The sequence below is a fragment of the Lampetra planeri genome, chromosome 33, assembly GCF_965212315.1.
Source record: "Lampetra planeri chromosome 33, kcLamPlan1.2.h2, whole genome shotgun sequence".
NCBI lineage: Eukaryota > Metazoa > Chordata > Hyperoartia > Petromyzontiformes > Petromyzontidae > Lampetra > Lampetra planeri.
This window is the reverse complement of record NC_136139.1, coordinates 11,238,316-11,258,046: the sequence shown is the minus strand read 5'-3', so window position 1 is coordinate 11,258,046 and position 19,731 is coordinate 11,238,316. Positions and strand designations below refer to the sequence as shown.

The 19,731-nt window shown below is 51.1% G+C and overlaps 1 protein-coding gene across 1 annotated transcript; it reads right to left on the bottom strand.

Annotated features, from left to right (window-relative positions):
- Positions 1 to 1,254: 1,254 nt before the first annotated feature.
- LOC144729799 (homeobox protein SIX6-like) lies at positions 1,255 to 17,566 on the bottom strand. Its single transcript, XM_078610302.1, has 2 exons — positions 16,995 to 17,566; positions 1,255 to 1,501 (listed from the first exon to the last, which is right to left on the bottom strand). The coding sequence occupies exons 1-2, from the start codon at positions 17,564 to 17,566 to the stop codon at positions 1,255 to 1,257; spliced, it is 819 nt and encodes a 272-aa protein (XP_078466428.1).
- Positions 17,567 to 19,731: the final 2,165 nt, after the last annotated feature.

Below are 19,731 nucleotides of genomic sequence, written 5' to 3'. Positions count from 1 at the left end.
TTGGCCACCCACCCCCTCGTGTGCCGTGCCCACCTTCATAGGCGCTCGCTAACAGCACTTGCCCCAACAGTCCGTAAGGGGATCTTTGTATTTTTTTGTTTGACCTGTGCGTGTCACCTATGTGTGTGTGTATGCCTGCCAATATGTGTCACGTATGTATTTACATGTGCCACCTGCGTGTACACCTGCGTGTACACCTGTGCATGTATTACCTATGTTTGGGGAGGGGTCGTGTGGTGGTGAGCGGGCGACACGCGGCCTCGTCCCCTGCCATTGGGGGGGTGGCTGCCGCGGATTTCTGAAGCCCGAATCCCCCTCTTAGTGGAGGCAGCGCCCCGACATCACGGGATAGAGATGATGGTGGTGGTGATGTTGGTGGTGGTGGTGATAATGGTGGTGGTGATGATGGTGTTGCTTGTGATAGTGGTGATGGTGTTGGATGTGATAGTGGTGATGGTGTTGGATGTGATAGTGATGGTGGTGTGATGATGATAATGGTGGTGGTGATGATGATGATGGTGTTGCTTGTGATAGTGGTGGTAGTGATGATGGTGGTGGTGATGATTATGGTGGTGATGGTAATGGTGGTGGTGATGATGGTGTTGCTTGTGATAGTGGTGATGGTGTTGGATGTGATAGTGGTGATGGTGTTGGTGGTGTGATGATGATAATGGTGGTGGTGATGATGATGATGGTGTTGCTTATGATAGTGGTGGTAGTGATGATGGTGGTGATGATAATGGTGGTGATGGTAATGGTGGTGGTGATGATGGTGTTGCTTGTGATAGTGGTGGTGGTCATTACAGACATTTCACTTCAGTACCAGCAGACGCTGCTAAGTGCTCATTGTGACGAAACTACAGCGAGGTGAAGCCCCGTTTTGCTCTACTTTTTGGGTCGTGGTAGATGTATATACACGGATACTGTATAGACTGTAAGTTTATACTGTATGTGTTAGGTGGGTGGGAGATGCGATGACATCGATCGGTGCTACGCGCACGACGCACGCGCGAGCAAAACTGTTTCAGGAATCACGATCATCATCATCATCATCTACTCGCGATGGTCACGAGGATCTGGTGAAGGGTGGCGCAAGCGATGACATCGCCTCGTCCTCCTCCTCCTCGTCGGTCCCTCGTGGTCGTCTCCTCCTGCTCCCCCTCGTCCCACCTTCCTCCTCCTCTCCTTCTCGCCTCATTATCATAACCATCAGCACCCCCCCCGCCGCCGCCACTCCCGCTGGCTCCCGCTGGCTCACGCCTCCGAGTCGGAGCCGTCGCTGGACGCGGGGTGCGCCGGCGGCTCCCCGAGGCTCGAGAGGCTCGCGGCTCCGGGGCTCCCGGCGGCGGCTCCCGAGGAGCTCCGCAGGCCTCGCCCGGGTCCCGCACCCGCCTCCTCCTCCTCCTCTTCGTCATCATCGTCGTCGTCGTCGTCATCGTCGTCGTCTTCTTCATCCTCCCGCAAGCCCACGGCTCCGGGAGAGAGCGACGGCTGATGGAGCCTGCAGCCAGGAGCGCGCACACGGGCACGTGTGAGAGTGGGTGGGTGAGTGGTTGAGTGAATGGATAAGTGTGTGGGTAAATGTGTGAGTGAGTGGGTGAGTTGGTGGGTGAGTGAATGAGTGAGTTTGTGGGTAATCGGGCTATGAGTGAGTGGGTGAGTGTGCGGTTGTGTGCGCGGGTAGGTGGGTGAGTGGGTGGTTGTGAGCCATGGGTGGGTGGTTGACTAAGTGGGTGAGTGAGCTGGTGTGTCAACGCGTCTATGTTGTGAGTGGCGTGTGTGTGTGTGAGTGCGTGTGTGTGGTGTAGCAGTGACGTCACGTATGATTGACATCAGCTATATTCACAGAGCTAATGCATTAGGTGATTAGGACGACGTTTGACGCGTTCGCTGGAAGGGACACGATTGATTAAAAAAAATCTGCGCAGTAAACTAAATAAATAAATCGGCGGCACTGGCGTGGGAGCTTCCGCGAGCTTCTCCCCTCCCCACATCCCGGCGAGGTCAAGGGGGGCGGCGGGGGAGGGGGCTAAAAATCTGCGCAGCACGGAGCCTCAGAATCTACGGTGACCCAACCCTGACCCCGTTATGACCTCACCCCGACCTCACTCCCAGTTATCTCACACTCAAGCCAGACTTAAACTCTCACTGGCCTCACACCTATCAACTAAACTTTTTTTATTTTACCAGTTAATGCCCCCTGAGCTAAATATCTCTTTTTCAGAGGCGACCTGGCCACAAATGATAGCTGAACGAAGTGGCTTATCATGTGGAAATGTATATCAGCCAAAATATCTAAGCGTACGTTGATTCTAAATGTGCAGGGCCGGCCCGAGGCATAAGCGAACTAAGCGGCTGCTTGGGGCCCCCTGGCCACCAGGGGGCCCCCGAATCGTTTTTTTTTTTTTTTTTTTTTTTTTTTTACAATTAAATAACTTAAACAAGTGAAAACCTCACTGTATTCGTTTATAATATTCGCTATAACATTATAGTGTGACATTTGTGTCAATAATCTTCTAGCACAGATGAGTCTGCGTGGTGGGAGGGGGGCCCCCAAATCAAATTCTGCTTAGGGCCCCCAAGAGGCTCGGGCCAGCACTGTAAATGTGGAGAGGAAAACCGGAGTACCCGGAAAAAAATCCACACCACCACGAGGAGAGAGAGAAACACGCAAACTCAAATTATACAGCAGGCGTCAGGGTCAGGATCGAACCCACGACCTCCTGCATACCAGGCGAGGTAGTTAACATCTCACCACCACCGCTACCCTGACGTCAGCGTGACCTCAACTCACACCGACCTCACCTGACCTCTTCCCCACTTAAACTCCGCCCCTAACCCTGACCTCGCGCTGACCTCAGCTCGCCTCTGCTGCCGCGCGACGAGCAGGAGCGTGTGATCGCGTCACGTGCACGGCAGAGGAATGTGTCAAATCGCTGACGTGGTGGGTCATTGATTGAAGGCTTCATAATCAGAGGGAGGCGCCACGAGGAGGAAGCAGACGAGCGGGGAGGCAGCAGCAACAGCCACGCGGTGAGGAACCTCCCCCCCCCCCCTGCAAGCTCTGCGGTTCTCTATATATGAAGGTGTTATCGGCCAACCCTTTCCCGAGATGCCTGCAAGTTGTAGGGAGGGTGCCGTTCATCCGGTGAATCTCGGAACGCGCAAGCGGTTAGCGTGACTTTTATTTAGAGCGGCGTAGTAGTGCCGCTGTTGTTCCAGACATTGTAATCACCAACAAGACAGCACTAGATGACAGCTGGCGCCAAACTGTGCCACACGCCATCCCGCGGGGACCTTTTACTTCCGATTCCGTTCAGATTCGAGTCCGTTCCAATGACGTAAACATACGTAATCGGAACAGAATCAGAAAAAGAACGTATGACGTACGTGTCCGATGACGGAACGGGAAAGGGTGTTAATGAGCGTTTGAATGTGGCAGGAAATCGGAACGCCCAGAGAAAACCCACACGTGCGAGCGAGGGGCCAACACTATCTTTAATGGAACAGGTGGAGTCCACATTTGCTGTTACCGCCTTCTCCTGGCGAGCCAGGGTACGGGCTCCTCCTCGACGCCCACCCACGGGAAGGTAGTTTCACAACGCGCGTGTGTGCGGCGGTGATCCACCAACCCTCGCGGCTGACCTCCACAGCTCCAGGCAGCGACGTGCAGTGTAAACACCGCCACCACATCGATTGAACAATCATCGCTCGTGCCTTCGAGCGAGCTCGTTGCAGAGATGGGTGTCGGACGAACGGCACAAACCCAACTCGCCACGAACCACGCGAGCCCAACGAGGGGGCAGCCTCAATTACGCAGAGACGGAGCGGTGGCGGAGTGGTTAGCGCGCGCTGCGCCGCGTCGTTAACCAGGCCATCGGGGTTCGCGATCACGGCTAACGTGCGATGTGGTTTATAGTTTAGAACCCATTGGCAACTCGTACCGACGAGCGAGGTGAAGTATATTTAAACAACATCCACGAGGGACGTGGTATGGGGAGGGAAAGAGCCTTCGTCCAGCAGGCGATTGACAGAGGGCTCGTCGTTATATTCATTTTGCTATCCACACTCACAAGCTGTAAGCGCAGCGAGTGATGATGCTTCTCCGTGGGCTGAGCAATCGGAGTGAACGCGAGCTCCTGAGGATCGAGTGAACATTGAGGCGTTGGTGTCCATCCCCTGTTCTTTACAGCCCTGCACCGCCAGTGGTGGACATTCCACGTTCTTACGGCGGGGGAGGGCGAATCAGCAAAGGCCAACCACCGTTGACTTCCCTCCACTCAAAAGTGATAACTATTTTATCGACCCCCAGTGGGATGATGGCCTGAGTCACCCCCTTCCCCCTAAGCAGGACTTGAACCCCGTTGACTTTCCAACTGCGAGCCGCTCGGACGCTGCTCCCGAGCGGTTGATCCGCATCATCCCACGGAGCCACGCCTACCCCGCGGTGGGGGCGGGGGGGGGAGTTAGCCAATCAGATTCCCGAACAGGCGATGTCTTCATCGCTGTTGTGATCATTAGGGCACCGTTGTTGTTGTGGTTGTGTTGGTTATTGTGGTGGTTGTTGTGGTGGTTGCGTGGTTGTCGTTGTTTGTGATTGTGGTGGTTATTGTGGTGGTGATTATTGTGGTGGTTGCTGTTGTAGTTATTGTGGTGGTTGTGGTTATTATGGTGATGGTTGTTGTGGTGGTTATTGTGGGGTAGTTGTTGTGGTGGTTATTGTGGTGGTAGTGGTTATTGTGGTGGTGATTGTTTTGGTGGTTATTGTGGTGGTTGTTGTGGTGGTTATTGTGGTGGTGGTTTTGGTGGTTATTGTGGTGGTTGTTTTGGTGGTGATTGTGGTAGTTGTTGTGGTGGTTATTGTGGTGGTGATTGTGGTGGTTGTTTTGGTGGTGATTGTGGTGGTTATTGTGGTGGTGGTTGTTTTGGTGGTTATTGTGGTAGTTGTTTTGGTGGTTATTGTGGTGGTTAATTCTAGATTTGAAGCTTTCGTGACTGCAAGGAATCATATTCTTAGGTTTTTTCGGTAAAGTCACGTAGGTAAAACATCAAAATTAATGAAAATAAAATAAAACAAAAATCACGACGTTTCGGAGGCAACACAAGTCTCCGTCATCAGGTGGGACTGTCACAGCCGAATTAGCTGCATCAAGTGAGGCAATGATTCAAGAAGTAATCCCTTATAAGCAAGTTGAAGGGGGGGGGAGCTCATCAGAATGTGGTAGCCAATGAAAAAACAATGGACTACGGCTTGGACGAGGTTGCTGCTGTACACGCCAACACAATGGACAGAGAGGGGGGAGGGGAGGTCTGATACACATGATAGACAAAAGAACGAAAATGCCCATGTTTATACCAATGCTGGCTGAACAATGAAGAGAGCACTGCCAAAAAATAACTGGGGATGTTAACACTCGGTAAAGTAAAGTAAAATAGTGCCTGTCAGATAAGATGGTCCAAAAAAGTGTAATTAAGTCTTTTTTGCGTGGTTGATAACATCTTTCCAATGATCACGGTTGAAAAAAAATATATACAAACACAGACATAATTTCAACCGTGATGATGGGTACAAACTTAGTAATCATTGGAAAGATGTTATCAACCACGCAAAAAAGACTTAATTACACTTTTTTGGACCATCTTATCTGACAGGCACTATTTTACTTTACTTTACCGAGTGTTAACATCCCCAGTTATTTTTTGGCAGTGCTCTCTTCATTGTTCAGCCAGCATTGGTATAAACATGGGCATTTTCGTTCTTTTGTCTATCATGTGTATCAGACCTCCCCTCCCCCCTCTCTGTCCATTGTGTTGGCGTGTACAGCAGCAACCTCGTCCAAGCCGTAGTCCATTGTTTTTTCATTGGCTACCACATTCTGATGAGCTCCCCCCCCCTCTCCTCCCCCCTTCAACTTGCTTATAAGGGATTACTTCTTGAATCATTGCCTCACTTGATTCAGCTAATTCGGCTGTGACGGTCCCACCTGATGACGGAGACTTGTGTTGCCTCCGAAACGTCGTGATTTTTTGTTTTATTTTATTTTCATAAATTTTGATGTTTTACCTACGTGACTTTACCGAAAAAACCTAAGAATATTGTGGTGGTTGTTTTGGTGGTTATTGTGGTGGTGGTTATTGTGGTGGTGGTTATTGTGGTGGTGGTGATTATTGTGGTGGTGGTTGTTTTGGTGGTTATTGTGGTGGTGGTGGTGGTGGTTGTTTTGGTGGTTATTGTGGTGGTTGTGTGATATCCCTAGAGATGCATATGGGGCAGTGGCGATGGCTGAGCGATGGACGCGACCCATCAGAGGGTTTCTCATCACTCATTGACCCAGGCCAGATGTGACGGTGGGCGATGATTGTGACGATGTGTGATGATTGTGACGATGTGTGATGATTGTGACGGTGTGTGATGATTGTGACGATGTGTGATGATTGTGACGGTGTGTGACGTGATACCCAATGAACGAATCAACCCGCCAAGCGCCCGCTCTCGCCAGACTACGCAAGCTAAGCAGGCTTTGAGCCTGCTTAGCCCTGTTCGGTGTCCACAAAGACACCATCGGCTACTGATGCTGCTACGGGGCTACGTGGTGAGCAGCGAAACAATCCACTGTTGTTGCGCACGCCCGGGATCCCACGTCTCGGGTGCCGCTCCATCGTCACCAACCGTGAGACTCCTGCGTGCCCCCCCCCCCACTCGGAACCCCTCCCCTTTCCCCGCCCCCTTTGAAAACGCACGCCGCTCTGTGCAGCAGCGTCGAGGTCTCGTGCCCGATTCTCCGTTCCTTTTCCATCCCTCTCCTCTCATCCTCCCCGCCCTCCATTCCTTCTCTTATATCTTCTCTCTCCCGTCTCGTTACCCATTCATTACACCCTTGACTCTACTCCCCTCCCCGCGGTGGTGTAGTCTCGGGTACACAGTTGATAGTGACGATAACTTCACTTCCGAAGAGAGAGAGAGAGGACGACTCAGAAGCACCAGGAGGAGGAACCGCAGACGAGCGGGGAAGGCAGCAGCCACGCGACGAGGAGCCGGCGCCACCAACAATTGGCCCAAGCTCTGCGATCCTCTGTATATATTAAGGTCATGAGTGTTTACGTGTGCATGGAAATGGGAGTGCCCGGGAAAAATAAAATCGCACGCGGAAACCCTCGCAGTCAAGTCCTGCAGCCTCCAGCAGGCGTGCTAATAATGATTACAGACATCCGCCACTGGGACACAATTCTTAAACACAGCAGATTATAATAGTATGTATGCATGAGAATGGTTATTGAATGCACAGCGGGATCAAAATCCTCAAATAAAGAGGCAAATGAGAGTGGGGTGCAGCACTTTTAGAAAATGGATCTTGATTACTGAGAAGACACACGCACGCGCGTATATGCACACATACAAAGAAACCCCGTATAGCCTTAACAGACTGTTGGGCCAAGTGCTGTTAGCGAGCACGGCACACGCGCAAGTGGGTGGCCAGCACCACGCCCGGCCGCCTTTGTCTCCGCAGTGGCGATGTTTACACTTTGCACCAGGTACTCATTTGAGGCTTAGTTGACCTAGGGGAGGACCAGAACCGATTCAGATAATCGTCACCGGTGTTAGCCATGAGCGGGAATCGAACTCTGGTCTCCGGGTTGCACACATACACACACATACAGATACACACACGTGTACATAACTTATACTACACATGAACCAATCAATACGTGCTCGAACATGAATACGTATCGGAGGCGTGGCGCAGTGGCCCAAATACCGCGCTACGAATTCGGAGACATGAGTTCGATTCCTGGCGGCGGCCAATATCGGAGGCGAGCGAAAATCCCGAAGTTGATTTTGACTTGATGGATTTCCCTGCGGATGCTTGGTGAGGTCCGAAGCGAAACGTCGCCGGGATCCAACCGCTGATAGACGTGGCCGTGAGGATCGCTCTCTGGCCGTAGCCGGTGACACGAGCCGCACCAGTCAGACACGCGTGTCACACGCGTGGCAACGGCGCCTGTTTGGCGATGTCGGGTCGTGGAGTGTCTCACGACAACAACAAAAACCACTCGCTCAGATCGTTACGTGGCCTAAGCCTAATAGTGAATTGTGGAAGAGAATAACAACGGCTACGGATAATGACGACGACGTGTCAAGTTTATAGACACCGAGAGCACACAAACACAAAACATTGTAGACATTCGCTCATTAACACACCTTTACACACACGTAGAATAACAATTCTAATAATCCAGTTATTTATCCAGCAGGGTCCTGCTACTGCTACATTGGGTTTTGATTTTGATGTTTTCAGCCATTTAATGATTAATTGTGTTTATAAACGAATTAATATATACACCTATATATACATGGATAACAATAGCATTTAACATAGGGTATTAATACACATTAATTAACACATTGGTATAGAAATATAACGCATAACTCTTTCAATATCTTCTTAGAACTGTAATGTATGTACGTTGAACTTCCAACCGCCTTAATCGGTGGTGCGTGGGGAAGGACAAAAAACTAAATACAAATAAAATAGTGCTGTTTGTTGCTGGTCGCTGCTGTGCTGTGCCCTGTACTCAGCAACCATGATAATAGCGTGTATACATGTACACACGTGTACACACACGAGCATATACACGCACATACGAGCACATACGGACCACTTAAAAAAGACAAAGCTCCCCCGTCTAGATCACCGCACATAAGTTGTGAGCGCAAGTGCTGTTAGCGAGCACCTATCGCGGTCGGCACATCGCACAAGGCCAGTGTGCGGTGTGGTCAGTTCCACGCCCGGCCGCCTTTGTCTCCCCAGTGCTGATGTTTACACACCGCCCCAGGTGCTCGTTCATGTTTGAGTCGGCTCAGAAATGACTCGCCGCTGATGCGGTTGGCCTTGAACCAGGAGTCGAACTCAGGGTCCGCCGGGTTTGTAGCGCAGTGCGCTGACCGGCGACAGCGCCGCTCCACACAACGACACACACAACACGGCCCTTATCTACTGCTGGATGAAAGTCGACCCATTCAGGCGCACATATATACATCATACAGTATACACAAGTACGAGCGCTATGGGGAAAGGCCCATTGCGCGAAACGTCGCCCGTTGTATTTTAAGGCCGCTGTTTCGTGCCGTGGCCTTTGATACTGGCAAAAGTTATCCCGTGCTATAGCTGCTGCTCACCCCGAGGTCTAGATGCTCTGATACGCGTGGCATTGCCCTTGTGCTGTCCGCCTTTTGGCGTCCTTCTCTGGTCTGACACTGGCGGTGAGACCAGGCCCTGAAGAAGGCTGGTGCAGGCCAATCAGTTTCAAAGGCAATGCAATCTATTATCAAAGCATGTTTTGTTTATCTCTTTGGTTCTTTCAGTAAAGTCACGTAGGTATAAATAAAAAAAATATATTATGCCGTTTCAATCGCAACACAAGCGGTCGTCCTCAAGAGGAATTTTTTTTACATTTTATTTTTATACCTACGTGACTTTACCGAAAGAACCAAAGAGTATGGATTACTGCAGTCACGAAAACTTCTAATCAAGATTCATTTTGATTTAATGCTGTGTTTTTCACATCAGATGATGATTGCTTGTGTTGCAGTCGAAACGTCGTGATAATTGTATTGTTTAATATTTTTATTATTTTATTGTTTCACTTCTCCGTGACTTTACCGAAAGAACCAAGAATATGAAGATTCATGTTTTGTTTGCGTGTCCACCACAAGTCATGTGTGTGGTCAATGCAGACTTGAGTCTTTGCAACAATATACATATTTGGCGTTTGAACACCTTAACGCTTGTTCTTTAATTGCCAGAAAGGGGCAAAACCTATTCTTATATATATTTTTCCATTATTTGATGCTGGCAAATGGGTCCCCGTGACATGGTTGGTGATTGCTGTGCCCCCCCCCCCCCCCCCCCTGTCTGTTCCAAGTCGCAGTGAGCGCGCGACTCTCTCCCTCTGCCTCTCCTCGCACGGCCCAGTCGCGAATTCATCTTCACAGGGCCACGGTCCAGCCACGAGAGAATTCCGCGTCTTCATTTCTCCCATCCTATAGACGTAGTTGTTGTTGTTGTCGTTGTTATTGTTGTTGGACAACAAAAACGATTCCTCTCGAACACCGCTGCGAGTCACTGCCTCGGGTGAGAGCGAGTGAACCTAGACCCAGACTCCATCTCCCCATTGCTCTCTCGTCGTCCCCAATCTCACGCGATCTCTGCCTGCTCGCCGTTCAGTCGTCAATGTGCACGTCGTGGCGTGTGTGTGTGTGTTGATTAAGGCCGAGCTGCGTCTGAGCTTCGATGACTCCATCAGTTCCCACTGCACTAAACGCATGTTCATCGTCGACACGCACCGATGTGTGTTCTCTGTGTGTATGTTCGTGTGTGTACACGTGTGTATAGGTTTGTCTCTACACGTGTATGTGTTCGTGTGTGCACACGTGTGTATAGGTTCGTGTGTGTACACGTGTCGATATGGTCGTGTGTGTACACGTGTTTATATGTTCGTGTGGGTATGTTCGTGTGTGCACACGTATGGTCGTGTGTGTACACATGTGTAATGTTCGTTTGTGTCCACGTATGTATATGTTCATGTATGTGCACATGTGTTTATGTTCGTGTGTGTGTGCACGTGTTTATATGTTCTTTGTGTGTACACGTGTGTATATTTTCGTGTGTGTACACGTATGTTTGGGTTCGTGTGTATACACGTATACATGTTCGTGTGTTCACACGTGTATATGTTCGTGTGTACACGTGTATATATGTTCATGTGTGTGCACGTGTGTATAAGTTATTGTGTGTGTACACGTGTGTATAGGTTCGTGTGTGTGCACGTGTGTATATGTTCGTGGGTGTACACGTGTGTATATGTTCGTGTGTACACGTGTGTATAGGTTCGTGTGTTTACACGTGTGTATATGTTCGTGTGTGCACACGTGTGTACAATTTCGTATGTGCACGTGTGTGTATGTTCGTTTCTATGCAATTTAATACGGCTACGTCCCATATAGAATCTTCCCACAATGCAATGTCTCCGAAACAGTTTATAATTCTACCTTTAACATAAATTAGTTTATTTAGTAGCGATACTTTTGTCTGTTACTTGATAGCTACTCATAGTGTAACTATTCATACACATTTAAAAGCTGGCAATCAGGAAACGTTTAAAAAATGTCATTCTCACCAGGTCTTCCCATAGTGTAAACAAACGGAGTGTCTCATCACCCACTCTGTCTCTCAACTACCCTCTCGATTTATGTTGCTATGAAGAAGGGCTCTTGCCTGAAACGTCGCCTATTATATATATATTTTACTTTTAAGGCCGCACACAATGTTGTTATGGGCGAACGTGTTGAGTGTTGTTGTTATTGTGCTTGTGCATCACTGCCAATGCCGCATCATCATCAGCATCATCACACGATGATGATGATGTGCTATAGAATCGGATTGACAGCGCATGGCCTATGCTGGAAGCCCATGCTTTAGATTCCACTTGGTTCTCGTAGTGACTTGCAGGCGTCTTTGAATGTCGTCAATACTTCACGTACCTGTGAGGATAAGAGGCTAATGGGCGTGCAATTTCTTTAAATCAGTCGTGTCTCCCTTTTTAAATATACATACATGTGGATATGTGTGTGTACATGTCTGTGGGAGTGGTGGGGTAGCGGTTAGCGCGCTGCGTTTACGAACCTGGCGACCCGGGTTCGGTTCCCGCTCACGGGCCAACACCAGTGACGATTTTCTGAACTGGTCCTGGATCTCCCCTAAGTCGACTCAGCCTCAAATGAGTACCTGGTGCGGTGTGTAAACATCGCCACCGGGGAGACAAAGGCGGTCGGGCGTGGTGCTGGCCACCCATCCCCTCGCGCCCCGTTCCGGCCTTCACAGGTGCTCGCTAACAGCACTTGCCCCAACAGTCTGTTGAGGCTCTACGGGGGAGGATCTTTGTTGTTTGTGTATATGTATATATATTTGTGGATGAGGAATCAGTCTACGATGGAGATTATCAATGTCTGCGCATAACATGTCCTACATAGCTCTGCGTCGAAATGTTTTTTTTTATCCGACAGCTGATCCCCGATTCTATATATGGTGAGGATGTCCACCGTTACTCCATCTGTTCCCGGGAGTTTTCCCGTTCTTTATTTCCCTCCCCATACTGCCAAGGACAGTTGTAACAACAACAATACTAATTACATCTCCATATATATAAAAGGCAAAGTTGTGATTATGTGTGTCTGTTCAAAATGTTTAGCGTACTTCCCGACATGCAACAAACTTGAAATGTGCCATGTGGGTACTTTCCAGACTGTACACCGTGCAACAATTATAAAAAATACACTTTTTTGGGGGGGGGGGAGCTCAATAATGCATAGATTTTTTGCACGGCAAGTGAGCTGTGACGTCACAACTGTCACGTGACCCGCGCATGTGGAAGCGTAACGCATTAATTCTAGATTTGAAGCTTTCGTGACTGCAATGATTCATATTCTTAGGTTTTTTCGGTAAAGTCACGAAGGTAAAAACATTAAAAAGTAAAATAAAATAACGCATTGTAGTGTAGCGGTTAGCGCGCTGCGCTACGAACCCGGCGACCCGAGTTCGAATCCCGCTCACGGCCACCACCGGTGACGATTATTTCAACCGGTCCTGGATCTCCCCTAAGTCGACACAGCCTCAAACGAGTAACTGCTGTGGTGTGTGAACATCGTCACTGGGGAGACAAAGGCGGCCGGGCGTGGTTGATCCAAGTCCCAGCAGCAGCAGCAGGATGTGCGGTCGTTGTTGTGCTGCGGAGATCTGGAGTGAACCCGTTCACTTGTTTGTTCACGATTCTGTCTGACACGTGGATATCGGATAATCGTGCCGTCTGAGCGCTGCCCCATCTGCTATTTACGAATCGTCGCCTTCATTTTTTGCCGTTCCCACGTCTTGCTGCGACTTTGTTAACAAATATGTCGTTAAATTTCGATTTAAAGCTTTCGTGACTGCAGGGATTCATTTTCTTGGTTCTTTCGGTAAAGTCACGTAGAATGGAAATAATAACTTTACCGAAAGAACCAAGAAGAAAAAGACGTTGTTTTTTTACGTTGCGGTATCAATCTGCTTTCCATGTTCTTTTCATAATGGGTTTACACTCCTGAACCTTTTATATTCACTTCAACACGTTCGTCAATAACACTGTGGCCTTCAAAAATAGATAGAATTGGCGACGTTTCAGGGAATGGCCCTTGTTCATGTAATTTTTAAAAATGTTTTCGTGCTGTTAAGAAGTGTCAAAAAGTGCCATTGCCCGAAATCTCGCCTCTTAGTATATATAGATATATGTGTGTGTGTATATATATTTATGTTTTCCTTTTAAGGCCACACATTCAGTGCTACTGTTGGTGGCGAACGCGTTGAGCGCTGTTGTTAAACTCGCCTTGTCCACCGCTGCCAAGTGCAGCATCAGAAGCAGCATCGCCAACAGCATTTGTTTAAGAAGAGAAACAAAAACGTGTCAACTTCATCCGTGTCACGTCCTCTCCTCCTTCTTGTTGCGAGCGGTGACCTCCGCACGACACTGCTGCTTCTCTCCCACACATTCGCATCCTGGTTGTTTGGAATCGATCACGTTGCCCTTCTTCCACTGAACATCTGTCCGCTGTTGCCTGTAGCTCCTGGGAATGATGATCATTCGCTTCGCATCCCCCCCACCCCCAACCCCGTTGGCTCTGTTGAATCAGAATATGTATTTATACTGGAGGAATCCGATGAGCTATGAAGCTCTGTGTTTTGTTACAGATGTCTAGCAGGGGCGGGTACACCAACAAAGAATGCAAAACACGATAGGAGTGAAAAGTATAGGAAAGGTAAATAAATCATTTTAAAACAAATATACAAATGAAACGACATTATTTTCTTTGTCTCGCCAGGTGAAGGCCACGGAGCTTTCGAGCTCTTTTTCAGAAGCGACCTGGCCACGAACGATAGCTCACCAAAGCGGCTTATCACGTGGAAATGTACAGCAGCGAAATAATCTCAATAATCTCAATGCATGTTTCTAAATGTGTGTGGGGGGAGGAACCCAGAGGAGCCGGAGGAAAAATAATCTACGCGATTACGGGGAGAGAGACACACAAACTCCAAATATATACAAGCCGGCGTCAGGGTCGGGATCGAACCCCCAAACTCCTTGCATATCAGGCGTGGAAGATAACGTCACGCCGCTTGCATAAATGAATAAAGTATGTAAGTTCTAATTGCACCATCAATTCCCCACGTTGCAAAGCGCGACTGTGGCCACCACCCAGAAGAGACCACGGGACAAACAGCAACAACAACCAGATTCACAGACACGAATCAGGAGGATGCATCCTCGTCATCACCACCACAGCGATGATGAGGATAATGATGATGTTGTTGCTGCACCACTCCGCTACACTCCTGGCGCAAATCGTGTGGCCCATTCACCTCCTCGACGTAAGAGATCGCGGCTGTTGCTCTGCATCAACGAAAGCCCCACACAGACCTGCCCCACACAGACCTGCCCCACACAGACCTGCCCCACACAGACCTGCCCCACACAGACCTGCCCCGTGCTGGATGTTCCGCCGACAGAGAAGATGGCTCTGAGATTCGATGTTTTCGCTTATTTATTCCCTGAGAGTGAATTCAATTTCACATCTCGCCTTATCTGTTTTCGCTCCTCCGTATTCATTGTTTTTCGCGGAGGTGGTGACCTGCATAACATCTGCTGCATATACTCAAGTCTAAAATCACGTCTATAATCACCATGATGATGATAAACACATATATACACACCGACAGTCAGACAAAGACCTCTCGTATAGCCTTTACAGAATGTTGGGGCAAGTGCTGTTAGCGAGCACCTATGAAGATCGGCACGGCACACGAGGGGGTGGGTGGCCATCACCACGCCCGACCGCCTTTGTCTCCCTAGTGGCGGCGTTTACACACCGCACCAGGTACTCATTAGAGGCTGAGTCGACCTAGGGGAGATCCAGGACCGGTTCAAATAATCGTCACCGGTGTTGGCCGTGAGCGGGAATCGATCTCCGATCGCAAACAACGACTTTAAATATACATTTTTAGAGAACTTGTATAAATTATATTCGAGTGTTGTTTTTTAAACACAACAACAAAATTCGTGAGTACACGCTGGAGAAGGCGGCTGGCCCGAAACGTCGTGTACCACCGTCGATCCCATTGATGCAATATTAATGTACGTACAAGTTTTACAGTATATACAGATATATATAGTACACGTGTACAACACATACACACACCATACACGCGATATATGCCCACATGTACATGCGTACAAGATGAATACACGAGAACACACACACACAAATACTGTGTGTATATATAGACATGTATGGGTGTTGCACTTCTTTCGCACCGTACGTAGCCAACCGTGCTAATAGGCTTGACACGTAGTAGGCTGTCGCGACAAATATTATATTCATAATAAAGGGCTTTGGGTGCGATCGCGTAAGTGTAAATGTGTCGTTCACCCGCTGTGGATTTACTCTCCAACACAACGGTGGCCTCAAGTAGTAACGAATTGCCACGTTTTGTACACGTGACCACGCCGTACGTGTTGGCCGTGTCGGGTTACGACACATTTATCCTTACGCGATATAACCCAAACACCTTTATTAGGTGCTTAATCGGCTTGTTAAAATTGGTATTTTGTAATACCGGTAACCGCATGAAAAAACTATGAATAAAAAACCGGTTACCGGTTTGCCGCACATCTAGAAATGTCTCGCAACAACAAAGGTGACCAACTCTTCACTGCCCTTCACTGGGACACGGAGGGAGGCCTCCACAGAGGTCGTCTCTGCGATTCCGACTCCAGTAGCGGTCGTTGGAGCGATCTTGATTTGAAGCTTTCGTGACTGCAGGAATCCATACTCTTTGGTTCTTTCGATAATGTCACGTAGGTAGAAATAAAACAAATCACGGCGTTTCGATCGCAACACAAGCATGAGGATTGCTTGCGTTGCGATAGAAACGTCGTGATTTGTTCAATTTTATTTCTACCTACGCGACTTTACCGAAAGAACCAAAGGGTACGATGGAGCGAGTTTCTCAAATCTCACACCACCGCCACCACCGCCGCCGTCTGCCCACTCAGCCGCGGTGAGGAACGATGTTCAGCGCGGTGACTCAATCGGCGGCTCTCGTACGGCGGAGTAACGCGTGGCAGCTCTTCCACGGCGTCTGGAAGAGTAGGCCAAAGCCCCCCCCCCCCCCCGAGTGGGGGGGCGAACCACGAACCACGCCGTGACCTCGGCCCGCCGTGCCAATCGATGCGTTCAGCGTCGCAATGGGAGCGATAACCGTTTCCCAATTTTCGGTTCGGTAAAGGGTTACCGGTTTACCGGTCGTGTCGAGTCGCCACCGTAATGCGTGCAATTACGCGCACTGTATACACACAAATCACACAAACACACATGTATTGTACTGACTCGGGTCTATAAACGCACATGTAAAGGCAACATACTATATACACAATTACACGCATGCATCCATAATACACACATGTATACACACACATATATACACACATATATACACGCGTACAATATATATACACATACACAATTACTATCAAACGCACAGATTTACACATACACACGAGAGATGAACGATCACATAAAATAGGCGACGTTTCGAGTAATGACCCATCTCCGTAACTCTAATTATTTTATGGTGATGATGCTGCTGCCGATGGCAGTGGTGCACAATTAACAACAACAACAACACTCACCACGTTCGTTCAACATCAACACCGCCGATTCGCGGCATGTCCCACGAAGAATGGGTCATTGTCCGAAACGTCGCCTATTACACGCACACGTCTCATGTAAAGCCCACACAGGCGCGCTGTTATTGACGGACGTGTGTGTGTGTTGGCGGCGGCCTCTCTGCTCTGAAGAAGGGTGCCTCGCCGCTGGCCGAAACGTCGCCTCTCTCACAAGGACGCACCTGTTCTTGGCGGCGGCGGCGCGGTCCCTCTGCCGGCGGTTCTTGAACCAGTTGCCGACCTGCGTGGGGGTGAGTCCCGTGGCCTGCGCCAGCTCCCGCTTCTTGGCCGGGTTGGGGTACGGGTCCTGCAGGTACCACTCCCGCAGCACGCGGCGCGTCCGTTCCTTGAAGCAGTGCGTCTTGGGCTCGCCGTCCCAGATCGTGGGCGGCAGCGGGAACTTCTTACGCACGCGGTATTTGTCTACGGGCCCCAGCGGGCGGCCGCGGAGCCTCTCGGCCTCCTGGTAGCGCGCCTCGAGCCACATGGCCTGCAGCTTGGCGTGCGACGCCTTGGAGAAGCGGTGGCCCTCCAGGATGGCGTACAGGTCGCGGTAGTTGCCCGCGTGGAACGCGACGACGGCGCGGGCGCGCAGCACGGCCTCGTTCTTGTTGAGCGTCTCCCAGGCGCCCGGGGCCACGGGCAGCGACCAGAGAAAGCGGGCGAGGCGCTCCACGTCGCCGCTCTCCTCCAGCGTCTCGCAGACGCTCGCCACCTGCTGCGGGCTGAAGCTGAGCACGGGGAGATGGAACATTGGGCACCGCCTTCGCTGGCACCGGGGCGAGGGCGGCGGCCGGCCGGCCGGCGAGCGGGTCCAGCCGAGCGGCCCGTGGCGCTGCGCGCGGGCGCGCCGCTCGATGCTGACTCGCCCGGGGCTGCCGCAGCCGCCGCTGCTGCTGCTGCCGCCGCTGCTGCTGCTGAGACGACGGCGTGCGCAGGCAGCGTCTTCTGCACTAAGCCTCCGCGTCTAATCAGCCGCGTCTGCTCGCTGTCTCCGCCGCCGCCAGCCCCCGGCCGCCTCAGCGCTGCGCTACGCCGAGGATCATCATGGACGACGCCGCCACCGCCGCCGCGCGGTCCCCTTGCGCTCGGACCACGGAGCGCGCCGCGCTGATTGGCCGCGCACGGCGCCCATCGCCCCCCGTGTCCATGGCAACAGCGGTGAGCCCAACGTGCCGAGAGCCCCCCCCTCCCAACAAACCCCAACCCCCCCTCCTCCTCCCCGTCTTCTTCAACGCAGGACCCGAACTGCAGGACGCATTGTTCCACCCGTACGGAACGAGGAGGAGTGTTCGTCTCACGCACCCGCTCCCATCATCACGCGGCGCGTAACCCTCCCACAATGTCCTTTGTGGTGGCCGTGGTGGTGGTGGGGGGTCCTTGAAGACCCCCAGCCATTTGGGGGGCGAGGAGGAGGTGGTGGTGATGGAGAGGCTTTGCCACGCACGAGGGAAGGGGTCGCACCTCGGTGTCGGGAGAATCCCGGGGCCCGAGATGAGAGGGGACACCACCCGACTGCCCGGTGCAGGCCGCGCGCCGCGCCTCCTTTACAAATGAGGACGCGGCGCAGCCCACGGATGACAGCAATTTGCGTGATGGCTCTGAGCTCAATCTCCCTTGTCGCTTCACGGGAGAATTGAAGGCGCGAATCGCTCTGCTTTGAGCCGACAAATAGTGGCGAATAAAGGAGTCATCACATCACGCTCGCTGCGAATTCATTCCGCGCAAAACACGCGCGACGCGTTTTGTTTGCGCCGTGGTGTGATACCACCGGTGATGGGGGGGGGGGTCTTGAAGACCGCCCCCCCACTCAGCATTTGAGATCCCCCAGGGCTTTCCCCTGCCCCACGGCGCCTACCCAGCCCCTCTGGGGTAGGAGAACTGCGTTGTCACCGTTCCCATGCCGGGAACGCCGCACGCGCGGTGTTCGACATCCGCTGCACGCCGCTTCAATATTCCCACACACTGCTAGGACAGGGCCATTGTCTGAAACGTCAGAGCAATGTCATTACATGTTAATCATCAGCAGCAATGATCAATCCGCTGCTGGATGAAGGCTTCCTCCAAGCCGCCACCATCTTCTCGCGGTCCCACAACGACAAGTCACCACCCAGCTCCTGCAAACGGGCTCATCTCATCGTTGCTCCGTCTTTGTTTGTCGCACATGTATAGCCCTTTCTCAATCCACTGCTGGATGAAGCCCCCGGTCATGTTTGGAGGGCGGTGGGGGGGTAGCAGAGTGAATGGAGGAGGCGGTGGTGACGTTCGCTTGGGTTGATTGGATTCTCGGTTTTGTTCTTGTCCGCATTAACGCGAAATTTGTCGGCCACGCTCGCGCAGGGGAGGGCATCGCTCTGGCGATTTGTGGTCCATGCCGAGCATCATGTAATCCAGATGAATTCCACAGACTCCTCTCCCTCCACACCTATCTCCCCCCTACCACCCCCCACTCTCGCGCTGGAATTTAAACGCGCGCCCCGTGACCTCCACGGTCGCCATCCCCGCGCTCCCTCGCACAGCGGATTGCAGAGGCCCCTTTGCACATTGCTGCCCGCTTTGTTTCGGCCCACGCTCAGCAACAGTGGCCGATACACATTGCACGCGTGTGTACATAGATGTGGATGCCGTCTCTGTGTGTGTGTGTGGACACGGCTCGCATAGAGGCCAAACCGCTGAGATGCAGCGGTGTTTGACGAGCGCGCGCGCTCTGGGTGGAGGGCAGCGAGGGATGGCGGCGTCAAGGAGAGGATTGACGTAACATTCTGAGATGTTTTCTCAAGCGCCGATGGGAGGGTCCTTGCCTGAAACGTTGGCCCACTGTATATTTTTATTTGTTGGAAATCGGTGTAAAATGGCGAACCTTGTAGGTGGTAGATGTTTGTTGTTTAGTCTGTTCATATATTTATCAAGGCCGTAGCC